Genomic DNA, 23851 nt, shown 5'->3' with positions numbered 1-23851 from the left:
TGTGGTGCTGACTGTGATACTGACTGGGCCTCTCTGTGGTGCTGACTGGGCGTCTCTGTGGTGCTGACTGAGCCTCTCTGTGGTGCTGACTGGGCCTCTCTGTGGTACTGACTGGGCCTCACTGTAGTGCTGACTGGGCCTCTCTGTGGTACCTACTGGGCCTCTCTGTGGTACTGACTGGGCCTCTCTGTGGTGCTGACTGGGCCTCTCTGTGGTACTGACTGGGCCTCTCCATTGGAGACATGAAGACTTAAGAGGGCCAAGTCAGACTAATACCAGCTAACAAATAATGTTCTGAAAACCACATGTTTTTTAGTGGGAATTTGAGTATTTCAGAAAAACATTTCCTACATGTTTCGTCATGGTTCTATTTAAAGTCATGTTCACAAATGGTTCAGAGAGTGTTATGAAACAACGTTTGGGAATTTCAGAACTTCAACATAAAGTTTTCTACGGGTTTCCTCATGGTTCTATTTATAAAGTCATGTTCTCAGAACATTAAGAACACGTTCCATTAAAAAAAACACAAGAAAACATTAGTAATGTTCAAATAACGTTCTAAGAATCTTATTTAAAAAAAAGACATTCTGTTCACAGCATCAACAAAACTCTCTCTATCCTCTATCTTGTTAAGTGTGTTCACTAATTGGCCACACCTCATTATAAGGGGTAGCAGGTAGCCTAGTGGTTAGAGTGTTGGGCCAGGAACAGAAAGGTTGCTGGATCAAATCCCTGAGCTGACAAGTTAAATCTGTCATTCTTCCCCTGAACAGGGCAGTTAACTTCCTGTTCCCTGGTAGGCCGTCATTGTAAATGAGAATTTGTCCTGACCTGAAGTTTAAAATCTCACTGACACTGTGCCACAATTAATTTTAGTTTTTTAAATCTATTTACATGATTAATGCCGCAGCAAATTAATTGAATGTGTCCTTCGAATTCAAAACAGTTCAACTATAGCTAGCAGGCTTATTGAAACATGTTGTCAGAAAAAAATCTATTAACTTCAAATAACCTACAATTTTACCTCAGGCATTGAAATAGATCCCTAGATTATTCGAACACAAGAGTTTTTTTTATTGTGAAATACTATAATTATGAATTGCATAAAATAAACATGTCGTCATTATCTCTAAACTTTATATACTGGCCTCTGGTCTAATCGTTCTATGCTAATCTCATTACTACGCCTCCATAGGTCAGTTGCGTTGTTTGAGTGTTCCATGCTAAGCACATGCTACACATAAGACCAGTGTTTCACAAAAAGGAACTCAATCAGTAGGGTGCAACCCAGACATGATCCTCGTCTAAATGACCAGAAATGCAAAGCTTGAGAGGCCAATGAAATAAACAAAGAGAGAGGGAGAGGGGGGAGAAAAGAGACAGAGAGAGGGAGAGGGAAGAGGGGAGAGAGAGGGAGAGGGGGAGAGAGACAGTGAGAGGGAGAGGGAAGAGGGGAGAGAGGGGGAGAGGGAGAGAGGGAGAGGGGGAGGAGAGAGACAGAGAGAGGGAGAGGGAAGAGGGGAGAGAGGGGGAGAGGGAGAGAGGGAGAGAGGGAGAGGGAGAGAGAGGGAGAGGGAGAGAGAGGGGGAGAGGGAGAGAGAGGGGGAGAGGGAGACAGGGAGAGAGGGAGAGGGAGAGAGAGGTAGAGGGAGAGGGAAGAGGGGAGAGAGGGGGAGAGGGGGGAGGATAGATACAGAGAGAGGGAGAGGGAAGAGGGGAGAGAGGGGGAGAGGGAGAGAGGGAGAGGGAGAGAGAGAGAGACAGAGAGATGGGGGAGATAGAGAAAGGATTTACTCTAAGGAAGATCTCGGTAATTGGATCTAGACGAGCAGCAGTATTGCTGTATCTCCTGAAAGAAATAGACCTGACCTACTGGCTGGTGATTCTGCTCCTTCCTTCCTTCCTATCTTCCTTCCTTCCTTCTCTCCCTCCCTCCCAAATGTCAAATCAAAGGGGTGCTTATATGTGTCCTGTTTCACTGCAAGTGGGTAACCTGTATGAGTGTGAGGTGTGTTTTTTTGCATATCCCAACTCCCCATGAGACGCCCTCAGAGAGTGGGGTCACGGCCAGGGATCAGCCATTGTTGACGGGCAGCGAGGGAGGGAGGTGCAGAATCACCAGCCAGTAGGTCAGGCCTATTTCTTTCAGGAGATACAGCAATACTGCTGCTCGTCTAGATCCAATTACTGAGATCTTCCTTAGAGTAAATCCTCTCTCTTTCTCTCTCTCTATCTATCTCCCCCTCTCTCTCACTCTATCCACCCCCCTCTCTCTCTCTCCCCTCTCTCCCCCCTCACTCTCTCTCTCGCCCTCTCTGACGCTGAAGAACTACAGTATCATCCCTGCCTTTGTAGGCTGATGAGAATGCTCACAGTGCTAACTAGCTCATTTTGACAACTATGTTTTCTGTCCTACAAATTCCAACAGCTGAAAGGCTTTACTGTTTGTGGAAGTGTCTGTCGAGCAAGAAGGCAAGGACAGCTAAGTGTCTTAGCATAGGGGGATATGGGGCTAAGGACAGCTAAGTGTCTTAGCATAGGGGATATGGGGTTAAGGACAGCTAGGGGGATATGGGGCTAAGGACAGCTAAGTGTCTTAGCATAGGGGGATATGGGGTTAAGGACAGCTAGGGGGATATGGGGTTAAGGACAGCTAAGTGTCTTAGCATAGGGGGATATGGGGTTAAGGACAGCCAGGGGGATATGGGGTTAAGGACAGCTAAGTGTCTTAGCATAGGGGATATGGGGTTAAGGACAGCTAAGTGTCTTAGCATAGGGGATATGGGGTTAAAGACAGCTAGGGGGATATGGGGTTAAGGACAGCTAAGTGTCTTAGCATAGGGGGAAATGGGGTTAAGGACAGCTAAGTGTCTTAGCATAGGGGGATATGGGGTTAAGGACAGCTAAGTGTCTTAGCATAGGGGATACATTTACATTACATTTAAGTCATGGGTTAAGGACAGCCAGGGGGATATGGGGTTAAGGACAGCTAAGTGTCTTAGCATAGGGGGAAATGGGGTTAAGGACAGCTAGGGGGATATGGGGTTAAGGACAGCTAAGTGTCTTAGCATAGGGGGATATGGGGTTAAAGACAGCTAGGGGGATATGGGGTTAAGGACAGCTAAGTGTCTTAGCATAGGGGAAATGGGGTTAAGGACAGCTAAGTGTCTTAGCATAGGGGAAATGGGGTTAAGGACAGCTAAGTTAGCATAGGGGAAATGGGGTTAGCAGCTAAGTGTCTTAGCATAGGGGAAATGGGGTTAAGGACAGCTAAGTGTCTTAGCATAGGGGAAATGGGGTTAAGGACAGCTAAGTGTCTTAGCATAGGGGGAAATGGGGTTAAGGACAGCTAAGTGTCTTAGCATAGGGGAAATGGGGTTAAGGATAGCTAAGTGTCTTAGCATAGGGGGAAATGGGGTTAAGGACAGCTAAGTGTCTTAGCATAGTGGGAAATGGGGTTAAGGACAGCTAAGTGTCTTAGCATAGGGGGAAATGGGGTTAAGGACAGCTAAGTGTCTTAGCATAGGGGGATATGGGGTTAAGGACAGCTAAGTGTCTTAGCATAGGGGGAAATGGGGTTAAGGACAGCTAAGTGTCTTAGCATAGGGGGAAATGGGGTTAAGGACAGCTAAGTGTCTTAGCATAGGGGGATATGGGGCTACGTGTACTGTGGCTGGAGCCCTCTCAGGTCATAGTGTGATCCTAGATCAGTTTGTAGGCTGCTGTCTTGCCAACTCCTATTGTGGCTGTCATGCCAAGACACAAACAGGCTACTCAAGTTATTGGAGTGTACAAAGAAAAGCTACCGGGTTCTCCAGCCAAAGGACAGGAGTCTTATTCATTCTTCCTCAATGAGCAGAGCTTGACTAGACAAATCTGTGACCTGACTCCATCCAGTAGGACCACGTTTACAGCGCAGGCTAGGCACTCAGTGTTCTCTCTATGGGACCTTGTTTAGGGTCCCAAAGGGGGTACGAGACCATCGGAAAGAGGAATCACAAGATCTTGTTTGTTTCTGCAAGGCACAATGCAACCAGGCAATCTGCTGCTGAGTCAAGATTGTTAAATGAGAGGAAGGGAGATGAAATTGCATTAGCGTCCCAACCCAGAGAAACATTAGCTGTTTGTTGAATCAAATTAAGCAGTACATTATGGTCCAGAGCAAATTGCCCTTTAACTGTCGTAACACATTTAATTAACTAAATTCTCGATAACAACTCAGATAAATCAAGTGAATAAACAGGAGTTTATGTCAGGATTTTTTCTCTTTTTTCTTCTCTTTTTGGGAAATGGGAGCAAAGACTATAGACAGAGACAAGGATTTATGGTGAAACACCCAATAATGACTAGAGGGAACATACTGTATGTTATATTTATATGATATACTAGCATAACGTATAACACACTTATAATATGTGTATGAAACGCTACACACTGAGAGCTGAGTAATCAAAATGGCTGTCAGTTTCTGTGCTCAGGGTCTAACACAACTCAGGCTTCCCCCTCCTCTGTACGCTGACAGAATTCCCTTCCCTAAGAATTCCCAAGCCTCTAAATAGGTCTGTCAAAACGCAGTCACCCACCCACCCAGTCTCACACAGCATGCGTGGAAGAGGGACGACAGAAGATCTGCTTAGGCTGTCAGAAGCCTGAACAGTTTACTGGTCGCTACAGCAACAGTACCATTTCTACACAAAACAACAGAGCACCTGCAATCCCTCAGCCAATCATACCCCTGTTCCCCTATGCAGTATTTGCATATGAGAATTTCACCTCACGTAACTGGGTGATACCCACAGCTCCTGATCGGGTTGGGTCTCTACATTATATTACAATAATGTGTCATTTAAAACAACAATGAATACCTAAAAAGAAGATGTTATATTATTTTAATATTGGATTAATGTAAATGTTTTTCAGAAGAACAAACAAGCAGGTAAATGGTAACTCGAACAACACCAATTTCAGATCATGTCTCTCCACTTCTCAGTCAACTGGCAGATAGATTCTCGAGCGTTTTTTAAATATAATATATATATATATATATATATTTTTAAAGGTAGACATGACCAGAGATGAAGCAAAGGGGATATACCATAGGAGCCCATGGGTACTGCTGTCTCACACACACACACACACACACACCAACGTGACTGAGAGTATTGGTCTGAGAGAGTACAGTATCTTGTGGTGACCCAGTGGCAGTAGTATCAAGGACTTGGCTTGACAAACTGTTCCTGTGGCAGGTGGTGTGTGTGGTGTCTGTGTGTCTGTGTGCGTGTGCGTCTGTGTGTGTGTGTGTGTTATTGGGGTATGTGTGTGTACGTGTATGTGTGTGTTATTGCGCCAGGTGTTAAACTAGCCTAATATTTGGCACTGGACCACACTCCTACTGATAAGGCAAAATACACGATGAACTCAGACCAACTGTCTACAGTACGTGCTCTGGCCAGACCTGGGTTCAAATACTATTTGAAATAATTTCAAACACTTTTCCTGGGCTTGATTGAGCTAGCCTGAAACAATGGAACCAATAGAATACTCCCAATGAGTGTCACCCCCTCCAATCTGGCACTGCAGGCAGACTAGAGCAAACGCTAAAGGTATTTTAAATATTTCAAAATGTATTTGAACCCAGGCTCTGGCTCTTGTATTGGCTCGTATTCCTGAGAAGTCACCCAGTCCTGTCACACACGTCTGACTGAGCAAATCAATACATGTTTTAGACCAGGGGTGTCAAAGTCAAATGGACGGAGGGCCAAATAAAAAAATCAGCTACAAGACGAGGGCCGGACTGTTCGAATGTTCATTGAAAATTTTTTAAATGACGCATATAGTCTAGTGAACCTAATTGAACCTACTGAAAACCTAACAAATATATTACAATATGATCAGATAAATAAAGCAATATTTTCTTATGGCTCTGTCAGTAATCTTTAATTTTCAACAGACACAAAAGACAAATTTCCTTTATATAAATATCCCCATAACATGAACATTAAATGAAAGAAACCGGTATTCAAGGCACCATCAGTAGACTATATTTTCTATTTTAGCAAAAGTGGGCTAAATTTACTTCAAAGAAAAACAATAATAGCAATTTTCTATCATCCACTCAACTGAAATATTTTAAAATATAATTGGATTGAAATACAAAAAAATAAAGTGCAAAAATCTATTAATCAAAAACAACACTTTGTTTAAGGAGAAGTAACTGCAGTGAAAACAAATATTAAATTTTAACTTTTAAACTTGAACTGAGTAAAAACTCTAAATATGTGATTGCACAGTAATGTTCACTTGTTTGAGGTTGAGGGTGATACTTGGTGGTGTCCCATCTTTTCCACAAGTTCATCAATGTTCTAAGGCTCTGAGCTGAAGAAATCCTCAGAATTGAGTGGAGGTGTTCAGCAGTAAGTCGACTTCTGTGTGATGTTTTGTTCAGGTTCATCAAAGAAAACAGTTGTTCACACAGGTATGTGCTGCCAAACATAGACAACGTTTGAGCAGCCTGGATGCGCAGCTGGGGCATTGTGCCGGGAGGAAACGGGCGAACTGCAGCACCCACTGCCGCATATTTTGCCCTCAGTGCATCATTGCATTGGAGGTCAATCAACTCCATTTGGAGGTTTGGTGGTGAGCTTTCATCAACAGCAAATGGGTTACCGAGCAGTTCCAACCTGCTTTTTTTGTGCTTCAAAGTCAGCAAATCGGCGTCGAAAGTCAGCGGCAAGCATACCTATTTTATCAGCCAACTGTGTGCTCGGGAACGCACTGGTAGAGAGCTTCTCTTTCATGGTCTGGCAGCTGGGAAAGTGGCCTTTTCTTTCCGCATCTGGAACCCACAGAGTCAGTTTGGTTTTAAATGCCTTCACTGTACTGTACATATCAGAGATGACACGATCCCGACCCTGCAGCTGCAAGTTTATTGCATTCAGATGACTCGTAATGTCACACAGAAAAGCCATTTCACACAGAAACATTTCGTCTCGGAGTTGTGTTGTGTCTTTCCCTTTGCTGTCCAAGAACAGACAAATCTCCTCACGAAGCTTCTTTGAAGCACCTTTCCTGGCTTAGCCAACCTCTGTGTGATAAGGCAAATCACCATGCTCCGTTTCTAACTCCGTCAGAAATGCCTTGAACTGGCGGTGATTCAAACCTTGGCTCTGATAAAGTTAACTGTTTGATGCTCATTACATGCTCCATTTTCAAGGCTTTACCGCACAACGCTTCCTGGTGTATGATACAATGATAAGCTGTCAGCTCACCTGTCGCGTTTTCCTCTGCATCTTTTCCCGTATCTTCGAGTCCGCTCCTGTGTCCACACATCGCAGGTGCTCCGTCGGTTGTCAAACCCACGAGTTTTTCCCAAGGCAGCTCCATCTCATTTACACATCTTGACACCTCTTCATACAAATCATGCCCCGAATGCATAGGACGTAAAGCCAAAAACTCCTCTGTCACAGGTTGGAGTCCACTCCGCGGATGAAAATTGACAACTGGGCAATGTTGTCGGTGCTCTCATCCACAGCCAAGGAATATGCAATAAAATCTTTTCCTTTTCACAAGCTGCTCTTTTAGATTGATGGACAACTGGTCTACTCTCTCGGCAATGGTGTTTCTGCTCAGACTCACATTTAAAAGAGTTGCCTTTTTCTGGGCAAACTCAAACTTTAATCATGCAGTTTTTGATGAAATCCCCCTCCGTAAATGGCCGGGCTGATTTAGCGAAAAATAAAACTGGCCTTGACAGCAGCCTGGCCTTGTGATTTGGCTTTTTTGAACAGAGCCTGTAGATTTGAGGCCTGTCCTTTGTTCCATGTCCATATTCTTGTTTTTGTCCGCGTGTTTCGTTTCACTCAGATTATACTTTTCAGTACCGCCACACTTTCTCCACACAGAAGACACACAGGTTTTCCAGCTACCTTCGTGAACATATACCCGACTCCCACCTTGTTTGAAACCCCGGTTCTCAGTATCCACCTTCCGTTTTGCCATTTTTGATGGGTATCTGAAAGTTAATTTTACTGTGATGCTGAGACTGCTGTGCCAATAAATATTGAAATGAAGCAGCCTACTGCTCGGTGGTCACCTTTGCATTGTGGGAAATGTAGTATTGGTGCGTGTAAAAGATCTGCGGGCTGCCGGCTTGCTGCGGGCCGGTTCTAATAATAAATCAAGATCATCCCAGGGGCCGTAAAAAACCTTCTTGCGGGCGGATGTGGCCATTTATCTTTGACTGAAATGTTCTTATGGAACATCATCTGAGACACTGGCATCAGTCTCAGGTGCCACCTATTGCCGATGTTTCCTGTAGCAAGGAATTTAAGCTCCTAATCTACTCAATGGGTGCTGCACTGCAGCTGTCCTCTGCACCAGCCTCTCCAATCTAATGTGTGTGTGTGTGTGTGTGTGTGTGTATATCAGAGAGGTTGGTGAAAAATAGCAGAATACATTTTTTCTCTCCATCTCCTATGGAACTATAAAGTATATCTTATCTTACCTCTTAATGAATTATATCTTTGACATTTCTTTAGTGGAACAATACATTTTGAATGTGTCTTGGTAGAAATGTTCTTTTAAAGGAATATATTATATATTTTGAATTGGCAATAGGAGAGAGTGGGGTAAATTGAGCCAGAGGTAAGTTGAGCCACCCTTGTTTCTAGGAAACCATACAGCTAATTAATAATTTGATTAAATATTTAAGAAGAGGTCATCATCTCATGAAGTCTGTGAAGGAAGAAACCACGTGGAAAAAGTGGTAAGCAACTCAGCTAACCCCATACCTGTCCTGTGACTCACCTTACCCCATACCTGTCCTGTGACTCACCTTACCCCATACCTGTCCTGAGACTCACCTAACCCCATACCTGTCCTGTGACTCACCTTACCCCATACCTGTCCTGTGACTCACCTTACCCCATACCTGTCCTGAGACTCACCTAAACCCATACCTGTCCTGTGACTCACCTTACCCCATACCTGTCCTGTGACTCACCTTACCCCATACCTGTCCTGGGACTCACCTTACCCCATACCTGTCCTGTGACTCACCTTACCCCATACCTGTCCTGTGACTCACCTTACCCCATACCTGTCCTGTGACTCACCTTACCCCATACCTGTCCTGTGACTCACCTTACCCCATACCTGTCCTGTGACTCACCTTACCCCATACCTGTCCTGTGACTCACCTTACCCCATACCTGTCCTGAGACTCACCTTACCCCATACCTGTCCTGTGACTCACCTAAACCCATACCTGTCCTGTGACTCACCTTACCCCATACCTGTCCTGTGACTCACCTTACCCCATACCTGTCCTGTGACTCACCTTACCCCATACCTGTCCTGTGACTCACCTTACCCCATACCTGTCCTGTGACTCACCTTACCCCATACCTGTCCTGTGACTCACCTAACCCCATACCTGTCCTGAGACTCACCTAACCCCATACCTGTCCTGAGACTCACCTTACCCCATACCTGTCCTGTGACTCACCTTACCCCATACCTGTCCTGGGACTCACCTAACCCCATACCTGTCCTGGGACTCACCTTACCCCATACCTGTCCTGAGACTCACCTTACCCCATACCTGTCCTGCGACTCACCTAACCCCATACCTGTCCTGTGACTCACCTTACCCCATACCTGTCCTGTGACTCACCTTACCCCATACCTGTCCTGAGACTCACCTAACCCCATACCTGTCCTGGGACTCACCTAACCCCATACCTGTCCTGGGACCCCAACATCCGGAAATATACATAGATATCTTTGTTAGAAAGAATACACTATTTCCTTTGATGAAGCGATGCTGAATGTAAATAATGGCTCAATTTACCCCCCTCTTCCAGATGAATAGTCTATGAATAGGATGTATGAGATTATTTGACAACACAGCCTACATCATGGTTACGTCACATCACCACGGTTACGTCACATCACCACGGTTACAGCACCTGTGATCTGCTTGGTACCTCCTCTTGGTCGACTTGATGGCAAATAGAACGGATGTAACAGCACCTGTGATCTGCTTGGTACCTCCTCCTTGTTTCCAACACGGAAACAAGGAGGATCTGGGTCTGAACTTAACAAAGATCTGAACCAAATGTAACCTACTCCAGTTCAATACTGCTCTGCTCTGCTCTGCTCTCTTGCTCTTGCTCTTGCTCTTGCTCTTGCTCGGTCTCTCTCTCTCTCTCTCTCTCTCTCTCTCTCTCTCTCTCTCTCTCTCTCTCTCTCTCTCTCTCTCTCTCTCTCTCTCTCTCTCTCTCTCTGTTCAGGATGTCCCTCTTGTGTTGCCAACCATTGAACTAGATACAGTACACAGGTCCGTTGGCTCACATTCTCCTCTTCTAAGATCAATTACCAACCTGCTAAGTCATGAATCACTAAGGCTCAGGCCACCTCTCTTCCCTCAGGTAGACAGAGGGTTTCTTAAAGAGAAGGTGACAGGCCTCTTAAAGAGACAGTGTGATTGGCTGCTTTAAAGATGCAAGGCGATTGTTGACACTGTAATTTAACGCATCAGTTGACCTGGATCCCTTGCGCAACCTTTACAATGAAGATATGCAATTGGAGAAAATATATATGGGGTGAAAAAATAAGTATACGGTCTGAGTTGAGCTATCAACCAGTTTACAGTTCAGCTCCCCATTAATGTGGGCCTGACTATCAACCAGTTTACAGTTCAGCTCCCCATTAATGTGGGCCTGACTATCAACCAGTTTACAGTTCAGCTCCCCATTAATGTGGGCCTGACTATCAACCAGTTTACAGTTCAGCTCCCCATTAATGTGGGCCTGACTATCAACCAGTTTACAGTTCAGCTCCCCATTAATGTGGGCCTGACTATCAACCAGTTTACAGTTGAGCTCCCCATTAATGTGGGCCTGACTATCAACCAGTTTACAGTTCAGCTCCCCATTAATGTGGGCCTGACTATCAACCAGTTTACAGTTCAGCTCCCCATTAATGTGGGCCTGACTATCAACCAGTTTACAGTTGAGATCCCCATTAATGTGGGCCTGACTATTAACCAGTTTACAGTTGAGCTCCCCATTAATGTGGGCCTGACTATCAACCAGTTTACAGTTGAGCTCCCCATTAATGTGGGCCTGACTATCAACCAGTTTACAGTTGAGCTCCCCATTAATGTGGGCCTGACTATTAACCAGTTTACATTTAAATCATGTATCTACTGTTTCTATCTCTATTCCTTCTAGTGCTGAATTGATGCTACCTTTAATTTTTTATATTTCACCTTTATTTAACTAGGCAAGTCAGTTAAGAACAAATTCTTATTTTCAATGACGGCCTACCACGGAACAGTGGGTTAACTGCCTTGTTCAGGGACAGAACAACAGATTTATACCTTGTCAGCTCAGGGATTTGATCTTGCAAACTTTCGGTTACTAGTCCAACACTAACCACTAGGCTACCTGCCGCAACCAGATGGGATTTCACAAGCCCTATGATGGTCCTATAATCCGTGGCCTATAATCCCAGAGTCCCCGTGGTGGGGCTATGATCCGGTAGAGAGAGGACCAACCTGAGTCCCCGTGGTAGGGCTATGATCCGGCAGAGAGAGGACCAACCTGAGTCCCCGTGGTGGGGCTATGATCTGGCAGAGAGAGGACCAACCTGAGTCCCCGTGGTGGGGCTATGATCCGGTAGAGAGAGGACCAACCTGAGTCTTCGTGGTGGGGCAATGATCCAGCAGAGAGAGGACCAACCTGAGTCCCCATGGTGGGGCTAAGATCCGGTAGAGAGAGGACCAACCTGAGTCCTCGTGGTGGGGCAATGATCCAGCAGAGAGAGGACCAACCTGAGTCCCCGTGGTGGGGCTAAGATCCGGTAGAGAGAGGACCAACCTGAGTCCCCGTGGTGGGGCTATGATCCGGCAGAGAGAGGACCAACCTGAGTGTCCGTGGTTGGGCTATGATCCGGAGAGAGAGGACCAACCGTGATGTATTGTTGTCTCTACTTCTTGCCTTTGTGCTGTTGTCTGTGCCCAATAATGTTTGTACAGTGTTTTGTGTTGCTACCATGTTGTTGTCATGTTGTTTTGTTACCATGCTGTGTTGCCATGTGTTGCTGCCTTGCTATGTTGTTGTCTTAGGTCCCTCTTTAGGTAGTGTTGTCTCTCTTGTCGTGTCCTATATTTTCATTTTTAATCCCAGCCCCCGTCACCGCAGGAGACCTTTTACCTTTTGGTAGGCCGTTATTATAAATAAGAATTTGTTCTTAACTGACTTGCCTAGTTAAATAAAGGTTAAATAAAAATAAATACCATTACATGTAAACCGATAATTGGTTATGAGCCTTCCATCAGTCCCCTCCCTCTGAGGTCAGAGACCAGAGACAGTGGCGGCTCTTCCATCAGTCCCCTCCCTCTGAGGTCAGAGACAGTGGCGGCTCTTCCATCATTCCCCTCCCTCCCTCCCTCTGCAGTCAGACAGAGACCGTGGCAGCTCTTCCATCAGTCCCCTCTCCTCCTCTGAGGTTAGAGACAAGAGACAGTGGCAGCTCTTCCATCAGTCCCCTCTCCTCCTCTGAGGTTAGAGACAAGAGACAGTGGCAGCTCTTCCATCAGTCCCCTCTCCTCCTCTGCTGTCAGAGACTGAGTGATATAATGGCCTAGCAACACCAGAGAGAGAAAAACACACAGGAAAATCTCACAAAGGCTAGTAAATATCTGCATTGCTGGCTTTTTGGGGCTTTAGGCTGGGTATCTGTGAAGCTCTTTGTGACAACTGCTGATGTAAGAAGAGCTTTATATCAAATAAATGTGATTGATTCATAAATAAATGATATAACACTAATATGTTGAGACATGCAGAGATATTCTGAGGCTGTAGAGGCTACACATAGCATTCTTAAGGAATCAGTGGCTGGCTGCTCAGTCTACAGAGACTGTTCTAATGGATAATGAAGAGAATAATACTGTCTGGCTTGTGTTTCTCTCAGCCCCTGGTGAGATAAAGAGCTGTATCTGGCTCTGGTCTCTGCAGGGGGAGGGAAGGGGCTGATGGAAGAGCTGTCACTGTCTATGGCAGTAGAGGGAGGGAGGGAGTGGACTGATGGAAGAGCTGCCACTGTCAATTAAATTAAATTCAAAGGGCTTTATTGGCATGGGTAACATATTGTTACATTGCCAAAGCAAGTCAAATAGATAATACACTCACAAAAGTTCCAAAATAATAGAGACATTTCAAATGTCACAGTGTTGTAACAATGTGCAAATATTTAAAGTACAAAAGGGAAAATAAATCAACATAATTATGGGTTGTATTTACAATGGTGGTTGCCCCGTTCTTGTGGCAACAGGTCACAAATCTTGCTGCTGTGATGGCAAACTGTGATGGCAAACTGTGGTATATCAACCAAATAGATATGGGAGTTTATCAAAAAAAAAAAAAAAAAAATCGAATTCTTTGTGCTTCTGTGTAAACTGAGGGAAATATGTGTCTCTAGTATGGTCATACATTTGGCAAGAGTTTTTGGAAGTGCAGCTCAGTTTCCACCTCATTTTGTGGGCAGTATGCACGGTGGCCTCTCTCAAGTCTGTACAAAGCTTTCCTTAAGTTTGGGTCAGCCACAGTGGTCAGGTATTCTGCCACTCTGTACTCTCTGTTTAGGGCCAAATAGTATTCTAGTTTGCTCTGTCTTTTGTTAATTCTTTCCAATGTGCTAAGTAATTATCTTTTTGTTTTCTCATGATTCGGTTGGGTCTAATTGTGTTGGTGTCCTGGGGCTCTGTAGGGTGTGTTTGTGTTTGTGAACAGAACCCCAGGACCAGCTTGCTTATGGGACTCTTCTCCAGGTTCATCTCTCTGTAGGTGATGGCTTTGTTATGGAAGGTTTGGGAATCGCTTCCTTTAAGGTGGATGTAGAATGTAATGTTTATTTTCTGGATTTTGATAATTAGCAGGTATTAGCTTAATTCTGCTCTGCATGCATTATTTGGTGTTTTACGTTGTTCACTGAGAGTCTCAATTTGGTGTTTGTCCCATCTGTCTATGACAGTAGAGGGAGGTAGGGGCATGATTGAAGAGCTACCACTGTATCTGTTTATGGCAGTAGAGGGAGGGAGGGGAATGATTGAAGAGCTACCACTGTATCTGTTTATGGCAGTAGAGGGGGGGAGGGGAATGATTGAAGAGCTACCACTGTATCTGTCTATGGCAGTAGAGGGAGGGAGGGTAACGATTGAAGAGCTACCACTGTATCTGTCTATGGCAGTAGAGGGGGGGAGGGGAATGATTGAAGAGCTACCACTGTATCTGTCTATGGCAGTAGAGAGATGGAGGGGAATGATTGAAGAGCTACCACTGTATCTGTCTATGGCAGTAGAGGGGGGGAGGGGAATGATTGAAGAGCTACCACTGTATCTGTCTATGGCAGTAGAGGGAGGGAGGGGCATGATTGAAGAGCTACCACTGTATCTGTCTATGACAGTAGAGGGAGGTAGGGGCATGATTGAAGAGCTACCACTGTATCTGTCTATGGCAGTAGAGGGAGGGAGGGTAACGATTGAAGAGCTACCACTGTATCTGTCTATGGCAGTAGAGGGGGGGAGGGGAATGATTGAAGAGCTACCACTGTATCTGTCTATGGCAGTAGAGAGAGGGAGGGGAATGATTGAAGAGCAACCACTGTATCTGTCTATGGCAGTAGAGGGAGGGAGGGGAATGATTAAAGAGCTACCACTGTATCTGTTTATGGCAGTAGAGGGAGGGAGGGGAATGATTGAAGAGCTACTACTGTATCTATCTATGGCAGTAGAGGGAGGGAGGGAAATGATTGAAGAGCTACCACTGTATCTGTCTATGGCAGTAGAGGGAGGGAGGGAGGGTAACGATTGAAGAGCTACCACTGTATCTGTCTATGGCAGTAGAGGGAGTGAGGGGACTGATTAAAGAGCTGACACTGTATCTATCTATGGCAGTAGAGGGAGGGGAATGATTGAAGAGCCACTGTATCTGTCTATGGCAGTAGAGGGAGGGGACTGGCCAGACAGAGGAATGACAGGAATGCTGAGGACAGTGGCTCCAGACTGCAGAAGGCCTTGGCTGCACCATTGAGATCTTCATAATCCAACAGAAAGGGTCTAATTTAATGATGGACTGCAGCGTTGGACCATTGTGACAGCAGTGGGCTGTGTTTATCCCTTCGTTGTGTGGTTATCTACTGTGGGATGGATAACGCGTTACGACAGCTTGGTGTACGACTGACTGAGTGCCCACTCCCTTTTCCTCTGACTGGGTTGGATACTGGTTATGTCCCAAATGCCAAGCTGTTGCCTATATAGTGCACTATTTTTAACCAGATCCTTATGGACAATATTTAGGGCATAAGGGTACCATTTTGGGACATAGACACAGTGTGTCGGTTTCTTTCACTCTCGGTTTATTCATCTGTTAATTTCATCTGGTTACACCAAAATAACTATCTATTCCATACAGTGGGCCAAACAAGGCTGTCTAGAGAGAGAGAGAGAGAGAGAGCGAGAGCGAGAGAGAGAGAGAGAGAGAGAAGAGAGAGAGAGAGAGAGAGAGAGAGAGAGAGAGCGAGAGAGAGCGAGAGAGCAGTTTGTCACTTGCAATTTTGTATTATATTTGAATTATCAACCATCCGTGTAAAAACATGGAATATGATTTTCCGCTTCTAACGTCCTCTACCGTGCAATGGTGTTGTTCCTATGCCAGGCACAGCTGTGTAAACTGTATCATGTGGACTACACATTTCAGCCTGTGCCAGAAATGAACTATCTAGAGGTTAGACCTTGGCAACAGCACAGGAGCTGTACAGTTTGTGCCAGCAGGTCTAGCTGGTCTCTGGTTGAATCAGACAATTAAAACCACTTAGCGCAGACCTGGGTTCAAATACTTTATCTGTGTTTTATTCAGCTTGTCTGGAATAATGGACCAATAGAATTGTCCTGTGGGAGAATGTATCCCACCCATCGGGCACACCATTCAGGCTAAAGCAAATGATGATAGGACGGGCTCAGAGAGGGGCTTGACAGCAGTGTCATGGTAACCCTTAATTGTGAAACTCTTAATTGTGAAGGTAAGGAAAATAATGAAGTCATTGCTTGCTGAGAAAACAGCTGACTATTAAAGAGAAGAGGAGAGGAGAGCAGGAAGAGGAGGAGTGGTAGACAGAGGAAGAGGCGGAGCAGGAGGAGGAGCTACAGGACAGTGGTAGACAGAGGGAGAGGCGGAGCAGGAGGAGGAGCTACAGGACAGTGGTAGACAGAGGGAGAGGCAGAGCAAGAGGAGGAGAAACAGGAATGTGGTAGACAGAGGGAGAGGCGGAGCAGGAGGAGGAGCTACAGGACAGTGGTAGACAGAGGGAGAGGCGGAGCAGGAGGAGGAGCTACAGGACAGTGGTAGACAGAGGGAGAGGCGGAGCAGGAGGAGGAGCTACAGGACAGTGGTAGACAGAGGGAGAGGCGGAGCAGGAGGAGGAGCTACAGGACAGTGGTAGACAGAGGGAGAGGCGGAGCAGGAGGAGGAGCTACAGGACAGAAACATTACATTAGGTTATGTAGACAGGTTTGTAATGAATTAATGTCGGAGCACAAACCCTATTGGCACAGAATCTCCGGTCTGTGAATTTGCTTTTGACCTCATTGAGGTCTCCCATTTTCAAATGTCACTGCGGGAGCATCAGCTTTCTGGCACATGATCATAGTTTGCACATTTTGCACATTCATTTTGATCAATTGATCAATCAGCTAAGTAAAGGAATGATAGGGAGAGTATTACCAGCTGGTTAAACGGAGTGAGCGGCTCATGGTGAAGTGAAATAGCTCAATAAGAGGGTAATGAGTTACAATCACTCTCCCCCTCTCTCTTTCTCTCTCTACCTCCCACTGTTTAGTGGCAATGGCATTCTGCCTGTTTAAGGGACCGAGAAGAGGAAAGCACTTTCTGAAATAATTCACTACCCCGCTACCTTTTTCTGGCCTCTTTTACTGTGATATGGATTTCAAATGTCTCTGAAGTGAAAGTGACAGTGTCAGTTACGTTAACGTGCAGAGAGTCAGTATTTGGATAATGAGAGTTGGTCTGTTACAGACTACGGGGAGAAATAGAGAGAAAATAGGGCTTTGAGGTTTTGTCGTGACCTTTGACATTCTGGTAGAGAGACAAATACAAACACGAACATGCATGGTGGCACTCTCTCTCGTGACCTTTTTCCTCCCTCATACACCCATGAACACATTAAGGTGAGTACACACACACGAATGCACACGCACACGCACACACACACACACACACACACACACACACACACACACACACACACACACACACACACACACACACTTTACTGCATCTCTTACCTCCTCCCACTGGTGTATGTATCTGATGAGTCGGGAAAGTCTCAGTAGCCTCAGAAGAGACAGGATCTTAGTAAACCTCACGATCCTCAGCGCCCTCGCCGTCTTGTACACCTCTGAGTCAAACCCCTTTTCCACTATTAGAAATATATAATCCACTGGTATGGACGAGAGGAAGTCGACCACAAACCAGCTCTTCAGGTAGTTCATCTTTATGACCTTGGGGTCCAGGATGATCTCGGAGCTCTCCTCGTTGACGATCCCCGTGCGGAAGTTCATGACCAGATCCACGAGGAAGATGGTGTCTGATGCTACGTTGAATATTAGCCAGGTGGTGGTGGTCTGCTCCGAGAAGAAGGTTATTCCTACAGGAATGATGATCAGGTTCCCCATCATCATGACCAGCATTACCAAGTCCCAGTAGAACCTACAGCAGACAGAGAAAGGATTAACAAATAATATTAGAACAAACAGATGTGTCAAAAAAGAATGGCTGGAATGTGTGAATATACAGTATAGTTACATATATGACTACTGTACCAGTAAAACCTAGAACAAACAGGAAACATACTGTACTGTACCAGTAGAACCTAGAACAAACAGGAAACATACTGTACCAGTAGAACCTAGAACAAACAGGAAACATAATGTACCAGTAGAACCTAGAACAAACAGGAAACATACTGTACCAGTAGAACCTAGAACAAACAGGAAACATACTGTACCAGTAGAACCTAGAACAAACAGGAAACATACTGTACTGTACCAGTAGAACCTAGAACAAACAGGAAACATACTGTACCAGTAGAACCTAGAACAAACAGGAACTTACTGTACCAGTAGAACCAAGAACAAACAGGACACATACTGTACTGTACCAGTAGAACCTAGAACAAAGAGGAAACATACTGTACTGTACCAGTTGAACCTAGAACAAACAGGAAACATACTGTACTGTGCCAGTAGAACCTAGAACAAACAGGAAACATACTGTACCAGTAGAACCTAGAACAAACAGGAAACATACTGTACCAGTAGAACCTAGAACAAACAGGAAACATAATGTACTGCACCAGTAGAACCTAGAACAAACAGGAAACATACTATTCTGTACCAGTAGAACCTAGAACAAACAGGAAACATAATGTACCAGTAGAACCTAGAACAAACAGGAAACATACTGTACCAGTAGAACCTAGAACAAACAGGAAACATACTGTACCAGTAGAACCTAGAACAAACAGGAAACATACTGTACTGTACCAGTAGAACCTAGAACAAACAGGAAACATACTGTACCAGTAGAACCTAGAACAAACAGGAACTTACTGTACCAGTAGAACCAAGAACAAACAGGACACATACTGTACTGTACCAGTAGAACCTAGAACAAAGAGGAAACATACTGTACTGTACCAGTTGAACCTAGAACAAACAGGAAACATACTGTACTGTGCCAGTAGAACCTAGAACAAACAGGAAACATACTGTACCAGTAGAACCTAGAACAAACAGGAAACATACTGTACCAGTAGAAACTAGAACAAACATGAAACATACTGTACTGTACCAGTAGAACCTAGAACAAACAGGAAACATACTATACTGTACCAGGAGAACCTAGAACAAACAGGAAACATACTGTACTGAAGCAAACCTAGAACAAACAGGAAACATACTGTACCAGTAGAACCTAGAACAAACAGGAAACATACTGTACCTGTAGAAGCTAGAACAAACAGGAAACATACTGTACTGTACCAGTAGAACCTAGAACAAACAGGATGCATACTGTGCCAGTAGAGCCTAGAACAAACAGGAAACATACTGTACCAGTAGAACCTAGAACAAACAGGACACATACTGTACTGTACCAGTAGAACCTAGAACAAACAGGAAACATACTGTACCAGTAGAACCTAGAACAAACAGGAAACATACTGTACTGTACCAGTAGAACCTAGAACAAACAGGAAACATACTGTACTGTACTAGTAGAACCTAGAGCAAACAGGAAACATACTGTACCAGTAGAACCTAGCACAAACAGGAACCATACTCTACCAGTAGAACCTAGAACAAACAGGAAACATACTGTACCAGTAGAACCTAGAACAAACTGGAAACATACTGTACTAGTAGAACCTAGAACAAACAGGACACATACTGTACTGTACCAGTAGAACCTAGAACAAACAGGAAACATACTGTACCAGTAGAACCTAGAACAAACAGGAAACATAATGTACTGCACCAGTAGAACCTAGAACAAACAGGAAACATACTGTACCAGTAGAACCTAGAACAAACAGGAAACATAATGTACCAGTAGAACCTAGAACAAACAGGAAACATACTGTACTAGTAGAACCTAGAACAAACAGGAAACATACTGTACTGTACCAGTAGAACCTAGAACAAACAGGAAACATACTGTACCAGTAGAACCTAGAACAAACAGGAAACATAATGTACTGCACCAGTAGAACCTAGAACAAACAGGAAACATACTATTCTGTACCAGTAGAACCTAGAACAAACAGGAAACATAATGTACCAGTAGAACCTAGAACAAACAGGAAACATACTGTACCAGTAGAACCTAGAACAAACAGGAAACATACTGTACCAGTAGAACCTAGAACAAACAGGAAACATACTGTACTGTACCAGTAGAACCTAGAACAAACAGGAAACATACTGTACCAGTAGAACCTAGAACAAACAGGAACTTACTGTACCAGTAGAACCAAGAACAAACAGGACACATACTGTACTGTACCAGTAGAACCTAGAACAAAGAGGAAACATACTGTACTGTACCAGTTGAACCTAGAACAAACAGGAAACATACTGTACTGTGCCAGTAGAACCTAGAACAAACAGGAAACATACTGTACCAGTAGAACCTAGAACAAACAGGAAACATACTGTACCAGTAGAACCTAGAACAAACAGGAAACATAATGTACTGCACCAGTAGAACCTAGAACAAACAGGAAACATACTATTCTGTACCAGTAGAACCTAGAACAAACAGGAAACATAATGTACCAGTAGAACCTAGAACAAACAGGAAACATACTGTACCAGTAGAACCTAGAACAAACAGGAAACATACTGTACTGTACCAGTAGAACCTAGAACAAAGAGGAAACATACTGTACTGTACCAGTTGAACCTAGAACAAACAGGAAACATACTGTACTGTGCCAGTAGAACCTAGAACAAACAGGAAACATACTGTACCAGTAGAACCTAGAACAAACAGGAAACATACTGTACCAGTAGAAACTAGAACAAACATGAAACATACTGTACTGTACCAGTAGAACCTAGAACAAACAGGAAACATACTATACTGTACCAGGAGAACCTAGAACAAACAGGAAACATACTGTACTGTACCAGCAGAACCTAGAACAAACAGGAAACATACTGTACCAGTAGAACCTAGAACAAACAGGAAACATACTGTACCTGTAGAAGCTAGAACAAACAGGAAACATACTATACTGTACTGTACCAGTAGAACCTAGAACAAACAGGATGCATACTGTGCCAGTAGAGCCTAGAACAAACAGGAAACATACTGTACCAGTAGAACCTAGAACAAACAGGACACATACTGTACTGTACCAGTAGAACCTAGAACAAACAGGAAACATACTGTACCAGTAGAACCTAGAACAAACAGGAAACATACTGTACTGTACCAGTAGAACCTAGAACAAACAGGACACATACTGTACTGTACCAGTAGAACCTAGAACAAACAGGAAACATACTGTACCAGTAGAACCTAGAACAAACAGGAAACATAATGTACTGCACCAGTAGAACCTAGAACAAACAGGAAACATACTGTACCAGTAGAACCTAGAACAAACAGGAAACATACTGTACCAGTAGAACCTAGAACAAACAGGAAACATAATGTACCAGTAGAACCTAGAACAAACAGGAAACATACTGTACTAGTAGAACCTAGAACAAACAGGAAACATACTGTACTGTACCAGTAGAACCTAGAACAAACAGGAAACATACTGTACCAGTAGAACCTAGAACAAACAGGAAACATAATGTACTGCACCAGTAGAACCTAGAACAAACAGGAAACATACTATTCTGTACCAGTAGAACCTAGAACAAACAGGAAACATAATGTACCAGTAGAACCTAGAACAAACAGGAAACATACTGTACCAGTAGAACCTAGAACAAACAGGAAACATACTGTACCAGTAGAACCTAGAACAAACAGGAAACATACTGTACTGTACCAGTAGAACCTAGAACAAACAGGAAACATACTGTACCAGTAGAACCTAGAACAAACAGGAACTTACTGTACCAGTAGAACCAAGAACAAACAGGACACATACTGTACTGTACCAGTAGAACCTAGAACAAAGAGGAAACATACTGTACTGTACCAGTTGAACCTAGAACAAACAGGAAACATACTGTACTGTGCCAGTAGAACCTAGAACAAACAGGAAACATACTGTACCAGTAGAACCTAGAACAAACAGGAAACATACTGTACCAGTAGAACCTAGAACAAACAGGAAACATAATGTACTGCACCAGTAGAACCTAGAACAAACAGGAAACATACTATTCTGTACCAGTAGAACCTAGAACAAACAGGAAACATAATGTACCAGTAGAACCTAGAACAAACAGGAAACATACTGTACCAGTAGAACCTAGAACAAACAGGAAACATACTGTACTGTACCAGTAGAACCTAGAACAAAGAGGAAACATACTGTACTGTACCAGTTGAACCTAGAACAAACAGGAAACATACTGTACTGTGCCAGTAGAACCTAGAACAAACAGGAAACATACTGTACCAGTAGAACCTAGAACAAACAGGAAACATACTGTACCAGTAGAAACTAGAACAAACATGAAACATACTGTACTGTACCAGTAGAACCTAGAACAAACAGGAAACATACTATACTGTACCAGGAGAACCTAGAACAAACAGGAAACATACTGTACTGTACCAGCAGAACCTAGAACAAACAGGAAACATACTGTACCAGTAGAACCTAGAACAAACAGGAAACATACTGTACCTGTAGAAGCTAGAACAAACAGGAAACATACTATACTGTACTGTACCAGTAGAACCTAGAACAAACAGGATGCATACTGTGCCAGTAGAGCCTAGAACAAACAGGAAACATACTGTACCAGTAGAACCTAGAACAAACAGGACACATACTGTACTGTACCAGTAGAACCTAGAACAAACAGGAAACATACTGTACCAGTAGAACCTAGAACAAACAGGAAACATACTGTACTGTACCAGTAGAACCTAGAACAAACAGGAAACATACTGTACTGTACTAGTAGAACCTAGAGCAAACAGGAAACATACTGTACCAGTAGAACCTAGCACAAACAGGAACCATACTCTACCAGTAGAACCTAGAACAAACAGGAAACATACTGTACCAGTAGAACCTAGAACAAACAGGAAACATACTGTACTAGTAGAACCTAGAACAAACAGGACACATACTGTACTGTACCAGTAGAACCTAGAACAAACAGGAAACATACTGTACCAGTAGAACCTAGAACAAACAGGAAACATACTGTACCAGTAGAACCTAGAACAAACAGGACACATTTAAAAAAAAAATGGAATCATACCACGACCCAGGCATTGCTAGCGCCATGTACCTAGCTCTTTAATATCAACTGAGCCACACAGAGACATACAGTACATGGCGGGATGCATGGTTGGATACATGGCTGGATACATGGTTGGATACATGGCTAGATACATGGTTGGATACATGGCTGGATATATGGCTGGATACATGGTTGGATACATGGTTGGATACATGGCTGGATACATGGCTGGATATATGGCTGGATACATGGTTGGATACATGGTTGGATACATGGCTGGATACATGGCTGGATACATGGCTGTACTGTACACACAATAGAGAAATATGCGTGGGTGTAAATACACTATATCTGTATGCCTGTATGCCTTAACCCAGACATCATCCATAAACAGAGGCTGGAGGGCTAAACCCAGACATCATCCATAGACAGAGGCTGGAGGGCTAAACCCAGACATCATCCCTAGACAGAGGCTGGACGGCTAAACCCAGACATCATCCATAGACAGAGGCTGGACGGCTAAACCCAGACATCATCCATAGACAGAGGCTGGAGGGCTAAACCCAGACATCATCCCTAGACAGAGGCTGGACGGCTAAACCCAGACATCATCCATAGACAGAGGCTGGAGGGCTAAACCCAGACATCATCCATAAACAGAGGCTGGAGGGCTAAACCCAGACATCATCCATAGACAGAGGCTGGAGGGCTAAACCCAGACATCATCCATAAACAGAGGCTGGAGGGCTAAACCCAGACATCATCCATAAACAGAGGCTGGAGGGCTAAACCCAGACATCATCCCTAGACAGAGGCTGGACGGCT

The 23851-nt window shown here is 44.2% G+C and overlaps 1 protein-coding gene across 1 annotated transcript in view; it reads right to left on the bottom strand.

Annotated features, from left to right (window-relative positions):
* Positions 1-23851, bottom strand: part of LOC115106026 (potassium/sodium hyperpolarization-activated cyclic nucleotide-gated channel 1) — a 197882-nt gene that overhangs the window by 127911 nt on the left and 46120 nt on the right. Inside the window, exon 2 of the mRNA XM_065007613.1 lies at positions 17366-17789. Coding sequence (XP_064863685.1) covers positions 17366-17789 — 424 coding nt within the window. The remainder of the gene's footprint in view (positions 1-17365; positions 17790-23851) is intronic.

Source organism: Oncorhynchus nerka, linkage group LG22 (genome assembly GCF_034236695.1).
Source record: "Oncorhynchus nerka isolate Pitt River linkage group LG22, Oner_Uvic_2.0, whole genome shotgun sequence".
In the NCBI taxonomy this organism is placed as follows: domain Eukaryota; kingdom Metazoa; phylum Chordata; class Actinopteri; order Salmoniformes; family Salmonidae; genus Oncorhynchus; species Oncorhynchus nerka.
The sequence above is the reverse complement of the archived record's forward strand: the minus strand, read 5'-3'. Positions and strand labels throughout refer to the sequence as shown.